At 48.0% G+C, this 15,778-nt stretch overlaps 1 protein-coding gene across 1 annotated transcript; it reads left to right on the forward strand.

Annotated features, from left to right (window-relative positions):
* Window positions 1-1,166: 1,166 nt before the first annotated feature.
* ZIC4 (Zic family member 4) lies at window positions 1,167-14,510 on the forward strand (the record flags this gene model as incomplete). The annotated part of the gene is given in 8 exon segments (XM_081086028.1): window positions 1,167-1,218; window positions 1,221-1,270; window positions 1,272-1,292; window positions 2,752-2,769; window positions 2,771-2,809; window positions 2,813-2,840; window positions 8,777-9,394; window positions 14,083-14,510. Coding segments are annotated over 8 exon segments (1,254 nt in total).
* Window positions 14,511-15,778: the final 1,268 nt, after the last annotated feature.

Consider the following 15,778-nt stretch of genomic DNA (forward strand, 5'->3'; position numbering starts at 1 on the left):
CAAAGGCAAAGTTAAATATCCTTCAAGGGACTTACTAATGCAAACTCTAAGGTGGACAGTAGAATGTCACCAGCCTTCAGCCATGAGCTGGGAAAAGCCCAGCTCTTCCCTCTAGGGAACAGAAGAATGAAAAAAGGCACAACCCAGACTCTCATCCCAACTTCCTGGTATGCAAGGATCCAGTGGAGGGCAGCTAGGGAGGTGCCTGGTGCAGCTGACAACAGCAGGCCCTTGTGGAGAGGGGTTTTGGATTTGGAACTCTGAGGCAGCCTATAGGGTCCCTGCTCTGCACTCACGCTGGCTGAGCTGTGGCGGTCAGGCTGGCATGCCTTCTTAGGAAAGTCTGCAGGTTAAGCAGTGTGGAGCAGTGTTGAAGTCTTGGGGACTAGAGACCCTAGTTTGGGAATCAGACTGCAGATGACCTCTGACCTTGAATAGGACCACACAGGCTAGGGTGAACCCACAAAATGGTACCCTTTGCATGTAACCCCTTCCCCCTCCCCCAACCTACTTTCTTGGCTCTCCCCCAGCACAATTAACTAAGTAGGGTTTCCTGGCCCCTCTTCTCAGGGTGTGGAAATGCAGGCAGACTTCAATAAGTCTCCAGATTGTGCTCCTGACTGGTGATTCATTGTTCAGGGCCAGTGTGAAAAGAGGAGTCAAGAGCAATCATTCGGGAGGAAATCAAATCTAGCATTTTCAGGGCTTTTAAATCCTTGGATTGGTGGAGATCTCAGGTCCAGGGGCCCACGAACTGCTCCTCATTTCTCTCACCCCTCTTTTAATAAGATGACTAGCTTGCTGAGTGGGGTCAGAGTTTGAACCAAAGAAGATATTTACTTTTGTTTCCTGCACTGGCTGGTGATGGGGCTGCCACAGAGAGCAGCTTAAGGTCCCAGTTGCCTGCCTGAAGTCCAGTCTCTGCAGCAATTGTTTGCATGCCTGTGGGTTTGTAACATACAAAAGACTGCCAAGTCCTGGGAGTGGAAGTGGCCTAGGCCTCTTAAATGGAGGGCTTGGGCAGCTTTGTGGGTGAACAGAGTTCTCTAGGGAAATTCACACCCATTTTCTTCAGAAGCAAAAAAGTAAATTTTATTAGTTCCAACCAACCAGGACTTTTCTCATGCCAGATATCCTGCCATGAAGAAATTTTAAAGTCATCCAGCATGCCACCCTTCTGTAGGAATGCAAAGTTGGGTCTGCTTTCTTTTCTGATTTGTGTTTATTACCTTTGGAGATGGATGCCTTTTGGTTAGGAAAAACTGAAAATAAATAAAATCCTCTGGGAAATGGTGAGTTTACCCCCCCCCCCCACCTCCCCCCCCCCCCCCCCCACACACACACCTCTCAGGCTTGAACCTAGAAAAGAAGGGAGAGGGAAGGGTGAAAACACCCAAGCTAATTCAAGTCCCAATTGGGGGTTGAGGGAGAAAGAAAGAGATCTTTGAACATAGAGAACTGGAAAGCCTTTGAGATAGCAAAGCCCCACTTGGATTTGGCCTGCAGTTCAACAACTTAAACAACCGCTTGTTCTGTGGACTGGAGTGTTAAGACAAGCAGACTTCCTCATTGATAGAGGGCTTGTTGTGTTTGTCCAGCCTGAGACCTTTACTGTTTTTCTTTCTAGTCCAAATTGAGGGCTGGGGTTGGGTGGATTGCCTCTGTTTGGCTGCTCCACTGCCTTTCCTTCCCTGACAGATGCAGAAGTCCCCAGGGTGGATTTCAGGCTTTAAGATGGCCAATGGCTTACTGATTCTATCCACAAAGTGAATCTGATATGCAAATATCTTGTGGGGGTTATGGGGAGCAGGTTGTTTCTGACTTTCTTTATTATTTTTATTATCATTTTTACAATATATTTTTATTGATTTCAGAGAGGAAGGGAGAGGGAGAGGGAGAGATAGAAACATCAATGATGAGAATCATTCATTGGCTGCCTTCTGCATGCCCCTACTGGGGATCTAGCCTGCAATCAGGGCATGTGCCCTTGACCTGAATCAAATCTGGGACCCTTCAGTCCGCAGGCCCAATGCTCTATCCACTGAGTCAAACCAGCTAGGACTGTTTCTGACTTTCTTAAATAAGAAGTGGGACAATCAGGACCAGATGATAGAAATGAGACCCACCCCCCAAATCTGGGAAATTTTATATTTGAAAAGTCAACCAGTAATGGCTTCCAAAGGGGCCTGCGGGAAAAAGACATGTGAGAGATTCCACACCAGCAGAACAGAAGAGGATCTAGAAATTTGCAAAATAATTTCTCTCCTCCCAGTTACAAGAGTTACAACTCAATTTTTAATCTGCTAATGTCCCAGCTCTCCCCATTCCATTTTACTAAACTCAACTAGTACACTTAAAGAAGATAATGGCAGCTTCTCATACAATAAATTCAAATTCTAAAAGTTAGAGATGTTTGAACACTGACTGACTGAATTGAGTGCTTACTTCTACCTGCAAGACAGAATAACATGAGTTTAAAATAAAAAACAAAACAAAACACAACTTGTTGGGGAATGATGATTTTAATATTTTTTATCTTTAAGGATATGTTGTTTTGCAATAAATACAGGAAGTTCCCAGCAGAGTTCTTTTATTTTCATTGCCAAATTTGAAAATGGTCAAAGACTGAAAGACTTTTCAGATCCACACTTTTTATTTTTCACTCACACATGCGGGCTACAAGACCATTGCATACAAATATTTTTATACATATTTATAACCAGTAACTGTTTCTCTTTTTACCCCCAACAGGCTCAAAGTCAGGAAATGAGATAGATATAAGACATCATTGGGGATGAGGAAACGATTGTGACTTTACCAAATGGCTCTGAAAGAGTTGAGTAAGTTAAAATCCCCTTTGGTTTGCTAAAGTTATTTCTCTTTTAAGTAGGAAATTTTGTTTTGTCTTTTGCTTATGTTGGTTGTGATTTTGGAGATATGTCTTGAGGAGTTCAAGTGAAACTTAGAACAACACCTTGGTGTTTAATAAATTTGCACACAAATCAGCAACTCAACGTCCCACCAGCAGCTGACTAATCTCCCTCAAAGCCTACTCATCTGGATGTTCTAGAATTAATATTTGATGACACTCTCATTGAAACAACCACCCCTGACCTGCAGTTTCACTGTCACATTAGTCTATGACATATTCATCTTGAATTCATTTCCAGATGATTTGATTGGAATGAGGTTTGACATGTATTGGCTTCCATGAAAGAAGCATACTTTGATCTTGGTGATGGGGTTTACATGATTTGCATCATCTTTACCAGAGAAACCAGCCTTCTGCAATGTGGTGGTGATGATCTTCCTACAATGTGGTGTCTGAACAGAGAGTGACTGACAGCTGCTCAGACAGGAATACCTTCATTGTAAAGAATTTAATATAATATTCCATTTAGAATAAGCATATGATTTAGGGTTGGGTATTTCCCCTTCCAAGCATCCAGTTTTCCTCATTTTAACTACACCACTAGCTGATGGTTGCCTCCAAGGTGTTTATTTGTTGTTATTGGTAGAAAAAGCAACCTTCTTAACAAAAGTTAAATGACTCAGGAAATGGTTATCTTCTATTATTTTGGGATGATTTGATGACAGAATTCTCAAGGGAGGTGTGGTTATTATGTAAATTCTATTGTTTTAGTTTTTCAATGCTGTTATGAAAAATCCTTTAGCCATGTTTCTTAATCTTTTGTTGAAAGATGTTTTGCAGAACCATTGTTTGAAAATTAAATTCTATCCAAGTGTATTTTCTTTTATACTTAGTTCCATTAATAATGACTAAAGCCTGAACTGGCATAGCAAAGGGGAGGAATGTCTCTAAAATCCTCATAGATCTCATCTCCTTTGTACAATTTGGACCTGGACATATGGTGGCCTCCTGGGGCTTAAGTTATTTAATTATTTTCCCATAAGAACAGAGACAATCTCTCACTGCAGGAATCCTCAAGTCTGTCTTTGACTAGGATCTGAAGAGATTTGTCCCTAGTTTGGGTTGGTAACCTGGTCAGAAGTGAGGAAGAAAAGATTGAACAGATGACTGCAGATTTAGATGCAGAACATCCAGGCAACAAGGCTTATGCTGACCCAGGCTCTGTGCAGTGGCCCTTGGCTCCTAGGATACTGCTGGATAATCATCATTTAACATTGTTTTAAAGAGCAAAATTGGAAAATAGCCCAGTTATGCATCTGAAATTTTCCTGATTTCTTTCTTTCCCGAGGGAGAGAGATCAGACATTTTCCCATTTGAGCCAATGATGTGAGGAGCTCTGGCAAATGATAGCATCATCAAATGTCATATTTCTGTACAGTAGGATTAGAACATCAGTTTAGTTTATGCTATTGCATTGGTTTGGCTTAGATAAACAAGGGTATATAGGGCATGATTCTGGGCATTGGAGGAATGCTTACTGTCTTTTGTGCTCCAAACAGTCTCCCATGAAGGCCTCCAGAGCTTCTCTGACCACTACTGAAAGATCTCTGGATTCTAAAATATGTCTTTTTTTCCTGCAAATGAAGCAGGAAAGTGGAATCAGTAATGTTATAAACTGCAGAATGGTTAGGAAAAGAATATTCCAGCTACGCATTTGGTATTGGAAACAAGTATGGTGAGATCAAGTTCTGAAAAAAAAAATTCTGATCACCACTGAGGGGGATACTACTCCTCAGCCTGCCCAATCAAAAATTAATGATACCTGAACTACTTGCTACCTGGGCACTAGAAGACCCAAAGGAATGTTTCTGAAAACTAAAATATGCCTGCTTACATTTGTGTCCCACCTGTCTTTTGTGATTAGCTGGATACAACTTTGTTGCTAACTTCAGAGATAAGCCTTGAAGACCCTTATGTAATTGCCCTAAATTTCCTGTTTATAAATATTAGTGGGTGAAATCAATTTTTTCTACCTACCTCTGTCTCTCGGGGAAATGTCCAGATGTTTTCAGTGCTTCAAGAGAAGGCTGCATATGGGAGGGAGCTCCACAGGGCCAGGTAACTGTCAGTGAATTTGACTGAATCAGATAAATCTGCCCTTTTGCTGTTGGCACAAAAAGTCATACACATGTTCAAAGCTTTTCAAGGTAAAGTTAGTAAGAGAGAGTGTGTATAAAACCTCTGCTTATCCCTAGAGTCCATGGAGTCAATCCGTAGAATTCAAGTAGTCTGCAAATATGGATGGGGAAAAAAAGAATCTTTATTTTCACCACCTTCTAATGGAAAGTTATCATTTTCTTCTTTACAAGCATGGGCAACACACACAGTACTATTAGAATTCACTAGTTGAAAAGGGTTCCAATAGGTTTCAAAGCCTAAAACAACTTAAATACCCTTGCTCTGCACAATTACTCAATGCTTTTGATACTGGTGGGATCACCATGTGTATATTAAGAGATACATTTTTGTGCAAATCAGAGTTTTAATGGAAGTCAAAGTGGATGATGAGTTTGACAAACATCCTGAACAGTAGATTGTAGATGACCTATGATCAGGTGGGAAAGAAAACGTTTTAATTGCTGAACTACTGCAAAAGTGCCCTGCACTTAGGTCTGAATGCTACCAGAGGAGGTGACTAAGTTCTCTGTTGAAGGATGCCTAGGAGAAACAGCTAATGATCCTAGGGAGGAACACACACCTTTGGGTTTTTGGTTTTGGTGTTTGTTATTTTCTGAGCCCTACCTGGGTTCAGCCCAGACTTGCCTAGTAAGCTGCATCACTCAACAGACATCTGCACCCAGAGGAGCCTTAAAATCACTCACAGAGACTGGAATACCTCAATACTATGGCTAGAGACCAGAGATCTTTCCTGACCAGGCTTAGAGGAAGGGAAAACAGGATGGGAGACCAGAGGAGGTGCCTTTAGGCAGAGGGATAAGCCCAAGAAAGTGGGAGTGTTGGAGAGCATGAAAGCCAAGAAAGAAGACAAATCCTCAAAGCCTAGTCTCAACACTGCTGTGGAAGCCCTTGGTTTCCAGAGCAAACAAGTTTAGGCTGTCAAATGCTCTCCTTCAACTTTTTAATATATATATATATTTCAGAGAGGAAGGGTGAGGGAGAAAGATAGAAACATCAAAGATGAGAGGGAATCATTATTTGGCTGTCTCCTACATGCCCCACACTGGGGATCGAGCCTGCAACCAGGTCATGTGCCCTGACCAAAAATGGAACTGTGACCTCCTAGTTCACAGGTCAATGCTTAACCATTGAGCCATGCCAAGCCCAGCCAATTTTTTTTTTTTTTTTCAGTGCTAACCATAGCACCTATTGGTTGTGTTGCTTAAGCTCTACCAGCTGGAGGAGCAGAAAGACCAGCACTTGCCAAAGTCAGGGGAAATTGTTGTGGAAGCTAATCACTAAATAAAATGCACCCAGAGCAGGAATGAAGAAAGTCTCAAAGAACCTGCTAATCATTATAAATAAGTAAATTATTTTTAAAATTTAAAAGAAATCCTTATTTATACTGACCAGGGAATGTATAATGGTTCTTGCTGCTGGAAATGGGTGAGACAACTCATAAAACCTTCATCAGAGTTCATAGTAATCTGTCCAAACTTCTCACCTCTGCTACGGGTATGGGAATTTTTACCCAATCTTTAAAACATCTCTTAAAAAACCCTTTTCTCAGCGTTTGGGTACTTTCTATGGCTACCAGAGAAGCCCAAGTACTTAGGCTGGCATTTTTGGCTGGAGACCAAGACAGGGGTAGAAGCCAGCTGACCATTACATCGCCAGGTGGTGTAGCTCATCCTAACTAGTGGGTTGACACAAACAAAGGATACCCTCAACCCCTTTGCCCAGACCTGAAGGGTGTTTTTTTTTTTTTCCACCTCACACCCCCACCCCAAGACTGTATAACCCAAAGGCCAGGAAGCCACAGTCCTCTCACAGCCTAGCCTCTACTCTTAACATGGCCTCTACTCTTATCAGAACCCTAAAGACAAGCGAGGAAGGAGGCAGTGACTCTGGCAACAGGCAACAAGTGGTGGGAGCTGAGAGTGGAATTGATCCCTAAATCTACCCTTTTTCAAGGCTCCATTTGGTGTCAGGGTCTACAGAGCTCAAGGAGGGAGACCTAAGAGAGTAAGGAAATGGAGGAGTGGGGAAATGTTCCTTTTTGCCACGCTACCCTTTTTTCTTTGGCCAGTCCACCTGAGGGGTGCTGTGATTTATGGCTGAGAGTTCCTTAGCCCCTCTCAGGAGGGCTGTGTGGGTTTGAAGTCAGCCTCTCCAGGTCATCAGCTCCTCCTGCTCACTCTTGGCTCTGGCCAGGACTGGATTCTGGGTTTCACCAGTCTGTGAGAGCGCTAGGCACTGGAGGGGGGACCGCCAAGGTTAAGTGGGAAGAAGAGAGCAAGGGAGGGGAGAAGGAAGGATACATGTTGGAAGGCATAGTGTGGTCTGGGCTTGGGAGAAATGAGAGAGAGAGAGAATGAATTTCGGAGAAATCAAGAAAATAAAATTAGGCCCCAGGACTGCTAGCCTAGGTATTCTTTTGCTCCAGGCCGTCTGGCCTGCAGTCATCTTTCCTCCCTAGATCCCGCCTTCGCTTTCACATGGCTCCTGAGACAAACCGCTGAAGTTGTCCAGGTGCTGCCTATCAGTCCTGGCAAGATTGGGTACAGTAGGTCTGCTCCGAGGACATGTGCAAGGCAATACCCGTCCCCAAAGTAGTGGAGAACAGCGGTATTACCGAGCCCCGCTCACTTTCAAGAGCATATCTATCCAGCTTTTGGGAGATAAGGGGGAGGCTCAGGAGGAGAGAATCCGTGCCTGGGTCAGAGTGCAGGAGCAGAATTGGGAGCTGATAGGGGGTGAGGGGAGGGGCGGGGAGGGGCGGGGAGAGGAGGAGCTGGAGCAGTTGTGTGCGCGCGCGCGCGCACGTGTGTGTGTGTGTGTGTGTGTGTGTGTGTGTGTGTGTGTGTGTGTCCGCGACCGGCGAGACCTGTCATCTCTGACATCGCGCACCACGGAGGGCCAATGGGAGACCTAGGCGATTGTTCCTCTCCGAGAGCCCGGACGGGCCCCAATCTCTATTCACTTCCTCACGCGCTCTGCTGCCGCCTCTGTAGCGTGCGGGTTTCAAGTAGGCTTTAAAGATGGGGAGGAGGGGGGGGGCAGTAGGGGAGGAGTAAAGTAACAATCCAAAACTTAAAGGGAAAGAAAAAAAAAAACCTCTTCAGAAGTTGTTTTGTGGTTCTTTTTTCCCCTCCACACTGTCAGGTGACAGTGGCCTGAGTGGCTCGACTCTGGCAACTCTGGGGAGTCTGAGTCCGGATGCAGGCCGCCCACTCCCAGCGGACCTGGGCGCTGAAATTAGTGCATATGGCCGGGCGCTTCAGTAGCACCCCCACCACCTACAACATCCCCACTGCCCTTATCCCCAATCCCCCGCAGAGTGGGGTTGTTGGCCGCCAAAGCGTACTTGGGGAGCAGGTCGGACTTCTCTGGAGCAGAACCTAGGGGCTCCCATCTCTGCCCACAGACTCAGCATTGAGTGTCCCACTACCCCTTCCACCAGCCGAGCCGCCACCATCCATCTAAAGCTCTTGGAGCGGTCGGGGGCTCTACCCAACAGCCGCCCAGCCTGACCTCGGCGGCGGAGGCACTGGACCTCGCGTAGCCTATTGGGTTTGCTGCCCCCGCTGTCTGGCTCCAGGTCTGGGTTCTGAAGACAGAGGCTGTAGTGAGGCTGGGCTAGATGTCCCCCTCACCCACCCCAGCCAGGTGGAACGCTCAGCTAATGCCACCTGTTCTCACGCTCGCTATTTGTCTTGACAACAGGTAGTAGCTCCGGACATCATGACCCCCAGCTCATTGCTGCCTCCAACTCCTCGGTGTTCCCTGGCCTTCACAAACAGCCTCCCGAGGCCTCCGCCAGTGGCTCTTTGAACGGACTCCTGCGACTGGGGCTCCCCAGAGAAATGAACGCGCGCCCTGAAGCCTTCTCACCAGGACCAGTGGCCCACAGCAACGCCCTAGCAGCTGCCGGGGCCCTGCATGGCTATGGGAGCATGAACCTCACCGTGAACCTCGCTCTGCCCCAGGGTCCCGGTGCCTTCTTCCGTTACATGCGCCAGCCCATCAAACAGGAGCTCATCTGCAAGTGGCTGGCGGTCGATGGCCTCGAGCTCCCGCAACTCTGCTCCAAAACTTTCAGCACAATGCACGAGCTGGTCACGCATGTCACTGTGGAGCACGTCGGCGGCCCAGAACAGGCCAACCACATCTGCTTCTGGGAAGAGTGTCCACGCCAGGGCAAGCCCTTTAAAGCCAAATACAAACTTGTAAATCACATCCGCGTTCATACAGGCGAGAAGCCCTTTCCCTGTCCTTTCTCGGGGTGTGGGAAGGTCTTTGCTAGATCAGAAAATCTCAAAATACACAAAAGAACTCACACAGGTCAGTATTCAGCACTACCTCATTTAGATCCTCTGGGGAAATAAGGGGGCCTCTTCCGGGCCCACAGGCTGGATTTCCTCAAGGTCCATCCTGGGAGTGTGTGTGTGTGTGTGGGGGTGGGGGTGGGGTGGTATTTGGTGTTTCCATGAGCCAAGCCCATAAAATATTAATTATGCTCTTCTATTAGAGTCACAGAAGTTCCCAAGATTGAGTGTGGGGAAGACAATAAGGGACTTTTGCTCTGGGAGGCAAGGGTGAAGGTGTTTGGGTCTCTGAGTGTGTGAATGTGTACTCCCTGCCCATTTAGTTTGATTTTAAGGTATTTAAATCGTATTGTTTTTCTGTCTTAAATATATAGGAATAATTTAATTTTTCCCAGGTTTTTTTTTGCCAACACTCTTCCAGCCTTACAACCTGACCACCACCTGAACTGAGGGGTCATCAGGCCCTTGGCTACTTCTTTAGGATTTGGGGTCTCTAGGCTAACTTTTGGAGCCTTGATAACTGGACACTTGGGACAATTGACAAACCTCTCTTCTGCTTTAGCAGAGATCCAAGGAGACTCATCTTCCTTATATGTTATTTACTGAGCTGTTAAGTGAAATGGGGACATGTGTCAACCACATCTGTCAGTTCTAGTTAACAGACAGGAAAGGAACCAGGGCAAGAGCCTGCAAAGTTGAACTTCTCTGGCCAGGAGCATCTCTAATTAGTACAATTGCAAGGAGAAAGTTTTCACACTTTCCAGAAAAGCCCGTGAAGTTACATTAATTAGTTTAGCAGTCATGTTTATACTCCAGTTAGCCAGGGTTTTCTTGCTCACCCTCCTAGTTTAACAAATCAACATTTCCCCTCCCTTGTTTGTTTTTGTGTTTGTTTGTTTGTTTCCTGGGGGGAGGGGGTAGAGAGAACTGGACCAGTGGCCAGAACCAGGGTATGAAATAAGTTCCACCTTGGTGCTCCACTTCTCCTACTCCCTGGCTCTCTGTTTTACTCACCTCTATTATTGGTGGAAACAGCGGCAATTATTAGAGTCAAAGAACTCTTCCAGGCTGGTTGCCAATGCCCGAGAACGAGTCTTGCTAAATCCCGCCTGCTCTCGCAAACCCTGCAATCTTGAAGAAGGTCCGGGCCGGGACAATGGCACAGGCGGAGGCCAGACCACCAAAGTCCACTTTTAGTTTCCTACTTTATTTCTGGAGCACGTCTGGAAACGTATGGTTTTCTGGAGTTGTTTCCAGGATGCCTCCTCCCCATCAGAGTTTCATCCCGGTGTGAGGCAGAAAGAAGTGAGGTACTGTTCACCGCCCAGGCTGGCTACTCCAGAAGCTGGCGGTCCACACCGCAAAGGTAGACACGCAGTCCAGAGCCAGAGGAGGAACTGATTTTTAATGACAGGGGAGTTCTAAACAAACACACTCTGCCGGCCTACTGTTTGAAGGCCGTGAAGCAGAAAATGGTTTAAATTCTTAGTTTAATCGACCTACAGCCTAGAAGCAAATTCTGTGCGCCCGGGCTGGCTCAGGTTTTTTCTATCCGGGACCAAATTCTAAGTGCGTCCTTTGCGCTGGCAGTCCCGATTCATTACCGCTGGGGTTAAAAAAAAAACCTGCAGGGCCTGGTCCATCGTTTCTCTCGCCCCCTCCTAAGCAATGAAAAGACGGGGGGGGGGGAGGGGGGCAACAAAATGTTTCTCAAATGGCAATAGACCTCACGACAAATTATTCATGAAGACAGTTCAACAGGAAAATAATTGCCTTTTCAAATATTAATGGCGTTTCATTTTCTCGAGTCGCGGAAGCGGCGAATGATTATTTTTCCGGAGTTAAAATTCGTCCGGATCTGAATCCCAGGCCTGGCCTCGGATGCGGCTGCCCGGGGCCCAAGCAGAAAGGTTTCACTTTGTGGCGGTCCCCGCAGTCCCGGAACAAAGGTGCCCCCGCGAGGGAAACGCAGGCGAGCCCCCGTGCTCCGGCCGGTCCCCGCCGCCTGGCGCCCTTCCCCGGACCCCTGTGCCGCGGACTCGCCCCGCCTTCCCAGGCGGTGGGCAGGGAGAAGCAGGGCTGAGGTCTGAGGTCTGAGGTAGAGACTGCGCCCGGGCGGAGACGCTCGGACAGCCCCGCACAGCCACAAGTGCGAGAAAATGGCGTTAGCGCGCCGCCCTGCCGCTGCCAAACTTGGTCTGGCGGGCCTGGCGCGGGGCTGGAGAAGGGGCCTCTCTTGGTAGTCGAGCTTCTGGGAGGAAACTCCGGGCCTTTCACTCAGCCCCAGGACCCGCTTCTCGGGAAGGACTGCAAGGCTCTGGAACAACTCTGCCTCTCCACATCCACCCTCTCAGGGTTCAGAGCCCAGACACGGTGGGAGGGAGGCGGTGGGTGGGAGTTGGGGTGGAGGGTAGTGTTAGACGGGGAAACCAGGGGGGCTACAACAACCGCGGTGAGGCCGCGAGGGTATGCGGGCATGCGGGCGCGCGGGCGCCGCTTCTCTTCGCCTCCCAGCGTCCTCGGACCTTCCAGGCCCGTATCACCTTCAGTGTCCTGCTTTTATCCGCCTCTGCTCCTCGTCTGGGACGAAATCATTGTTTCTGTTTTACGTGAATGTCCAAGGAGGTGCTCACAAAATGGGATAAGTGTGTGTGTGTGTGGGGGGGGGGGGGGGGGATCACGCTTACATTCCACACCTCCTCTGTTTTCTCAGCAAGTCTTGTTTCCTTTTGAGGGTCCTAAATTGCATGGTTCTTGTTAGATATTTTTGGGGGGGCGTCGGGGGAGAAAATGAAAAGTTTTAGTTTGGCAAATACAGGGATTATAGGGAAGAAAACGAGGGGCAAATAAGGGCACTGATTCATTTTGCATGTCTCTTTATTCATTTTTATAAAACGGTACCGATGTCCCGAGAAATAGCAGATTCTAGCACCGTTCACTGTTATATTGTACTTGCAATAGTCCTTCAGGGGAAGGGCGCAACGGCCGGGCGGGGACCGAGCTCTGGGTTTACAAACCTCTGCCGCCCTGAGGCGAGGGTGGTGCGCAAACCTCTGGCTCAGCGTGAGCCTGGGTGAAGATGGAGAATAGGTGCTTTGTTTAAACCTGACCCCAAAGCTCTCGGTCTTTCCTGGGAGTCACGGGAGAAGCGACCACAAAGGCAACAGTCCTGCAGCCGTGCACCTCTTTCTTCTCAACCAGAAGCTTGGGAGCGGTTCCCTCTATCCATGGAGCATGGCGGCATCCAATTATTTAAAGCGTCTATAGTACACTTTCTCGCCTCCTTCCCGCAGCGCCTGCAGCTCGCAGGAACCTGGGCTTCCGGCCTCTTAGGGTTCTTTCCTCCCCAACAGGCCAGCGAATCCAGCCGACGGTGAGCTCCCAGACTGGAGCTCGGTCTTCGGCCAGCATTTCCAACCTAATACGCACTCGCGCCTTCCCGCGGCTCTACAGGGCATCGCACCAGGAAGCCGAGTCTCTCGCGGGTCTACCCCCGCTGCCTGCTGGCCTTCGGTTCGCGGGAACGGACCTGTAGTGACCGCAGCAGCTGCGCTCACACCGAAGCCTCCACGTTCAAGGGTTCGATTGCGAGATAGGCTGCGGATCCCACTGGGCCCGGGCAGATCCTGACGCACGGGCCTTTCACCTCAGGTCTGCTAGGCCCAAATCCCGGGCGTGGTGGTCTGGGAAGGGTCAGTTGACCACACAGCCAATTGGGACTGGGAGAGCTGGCTGCCCGCGGCAGCGTCTCCCGGAAACCTTAGGAACAGCGTAATACAGTAGTATTGACGGCGCTCTTAGGTGGGGGGATCCCGAGCAGTTTAGGCAAGATTTGAAGAATGCTGCTAAACCAGTGGTTCTCCACCTTCCTAATGCCGCGACCCTTTAATACAGTTCCTCATGTTGTGGTGACCCCCAACCATAAAATTATTTTCATTGCTACTTCATAACTGTAATTTTGCTACTGTTATGAATCGTAATGTAAATATCTGATATGCTATATGTGTTTTTCGATGGTCGCGACCCACAGGTTGAGAACCGTTAAACGTTTGCCCTCGGGATCGAAGGGAAGGGGGAGGAAATACCCATTTCCTGTAAAAATAGCCTCTGAAGTGAATCATTGCTCAGAATACCTTTTCCTACGGCACGAATCCACACTGCGCACTTGTCATGTGCATCGGGTGCGCACTCTTAAAATTATCCCATCGCCTTGACATTTACACTAAACCTCCTTTAGGAAACAGTTTGGGCCAGGATGGAGTGTGTGCGGGATGGTCCTCTGAGCGGGGAACTTTGGCTGGAACAGCAATTGTAAATTGAGCAGAAATACCTCCTCGGTCAACTCTGTTTTCTGGGCAGAGGAGCTTCTGGCTCCGAATGGAGAAAATTTGGAGGAAAACAATCGGAGTAGATCAGGATTTTCCAGGATGGAAACTCAACTAAGATGGGTTCTTTGTCGCTCCTCCTCCGTCCTCTCCCCCAGGCTTAGGCAGGAGAGGGGGGAGGAATGGAGGTCTGTAGGAGGCAGCTTAGCGGGCGCATTCCGACCCGGGAAGAAGGTACCAGCCCTAAGGGGCCGTGCACGAAAGTTTCTGAAAATCTTTACGGGTTCTTTTCCAAATAATGGAAAAGAAATTTAGGGAGGTTTGAGGCCGAGCCAGGCTCGGGTCACATGCACTAATGTCTCTGCATTGCCTCCATCAGGGGAGAAGCCCTTCAGGTGCGAGTTCGAGGGCTGCGAGCGACGCTTCGCCAACAGCAGCGACCGCAAGAAGCACTCGCACGTGCACACGAGCGACAAGCCATACACGTGCAAAGTACGCGGCTGCGACAAGTGCTACACGCACCCCAGCTCGCTGCGTAAGCACATGAAGGTGCACGGGCGCTCACCGCAGCCTCTTAGCTCTGGCTACGTCTCTGCCACGCAGTCTGCCGTTGTGTCGCTTTCGCTTTCATCGAACTTCGGCCGCGAGCCCCTGGTGGCCTCCTCGGCGGCAGTAGTGGCGCGTGGCGTCGAATTGAGAGAATGGTATGTGTGTCAAGGCACTGGCCGGGTTATAACTGTTCCCGCCGCGCCAAGTCCGGCGCCAGCACCTGGCCCTGCCGCTTGCCGCCTCTGCCTGTGGTATTAGGGCTACTGCTGCGGTTGCTGCTCGTGTGCAATGACTGCTCATGTAGATCCGGTTCTTGAGGCTTGAAGAGAAGGTGAAGAAGCAAGAAGGGAAGGAGGGAAAGAGGGATGGCAGGAAGGCAGGAAGGCAGGAAGACAGGAAGAAGGGAGGAAGGAAGGAAGGAAGGAAGGAAGGAAGGAAGGAAGGAAGGAAGGAAGGAAGGAAGGAAGGAAATTCACTACTAATGGTTGTTAGAGGTCATTGAATATGCTGACAGAATGTAAATATGTTACTCATTTATTCTACAGTAACACCGCCCCCCCCCCCCACACACACACACATCCACACAGACACCTTCATGACCTGGTAGCATGAAACCAGTGTTGGGGTAAAGAAGGTAGATAAACAGATGGACAAAAGATAAATATATATATATATATATATATATATATATATATATATATATATGAATTTATGTGCAATCTTGGCAACTTCAGGTGACAAAACTAAGACCACAAAGTCTTCCCGAGGTTCAGATAATGGGAAATATTTTCCTTCAGGATTGGGCCACTTGTATTGCCAGGGCCCACTCCTTTCTCAGTTCCCAGTTGCAGTCTCCATCAAAGTTCAGATCACTTATATCTTACCTCCTATTTCCTTCCTCTTTTGCTTCCTTACAATTTCACCTTACAGCTGTCTTTTGAAACAAAAGTACACAAGTTCCAGATCCCAAAATTTTCCAGCACTTCTATAAAAGAGATAAGAGAGTTTCAGCACCACTGCTGGGACTCACATGCCTTTCCCCTGCGAACTGACCCAAGCACACAGACACATCTGTCTGCTAGTCTGCTTCGTATATACATCATATACTTGGGATAGGGGGTGAGTAGAAACAATGGGAAATTCAGGGCTTTAGGATTCAGTGCTCTGAGGTCTCCCCAGACCAATCATCCTCTCCTTCTATCTCCTACCCTTGTCTAGTCTTGGCTTATGGAATCTTGTGGCTGCTTGGAGCTAGGAGTGCAGAGAGCCAATGATGTCACTGAGCCTAGGTCTCCACTAGACAGGTATCCGACCTAGGCCACAGTGTCTATATAAATCCAGTCAATTCTGTGATGATCTTTCAAAAATCGGACGATGTTGATTTTTTTTTTTTAAGGTGAAGAAGGGGACAAAAGATGCACTGCAATAACAAATGTTTTAAACGCAAATACCCAAATGGGTTTAGACTGAATGCGTATTATTTATTTATTAGAGAGGGAGAGAGAGAGAGAGAGTGAGAAACATCA

Source organism: Myotis nattereri (assembly GCF_964212035.1).
Source record: "Myotis nattereri genome assembly, chromosome: 3".
Lineage (NCBI taxonomy): Eukaryota > Metazoa > Chordata > Mammalia > Chiroptera > Vespertilionidae > Myotis > Myotis nattereri.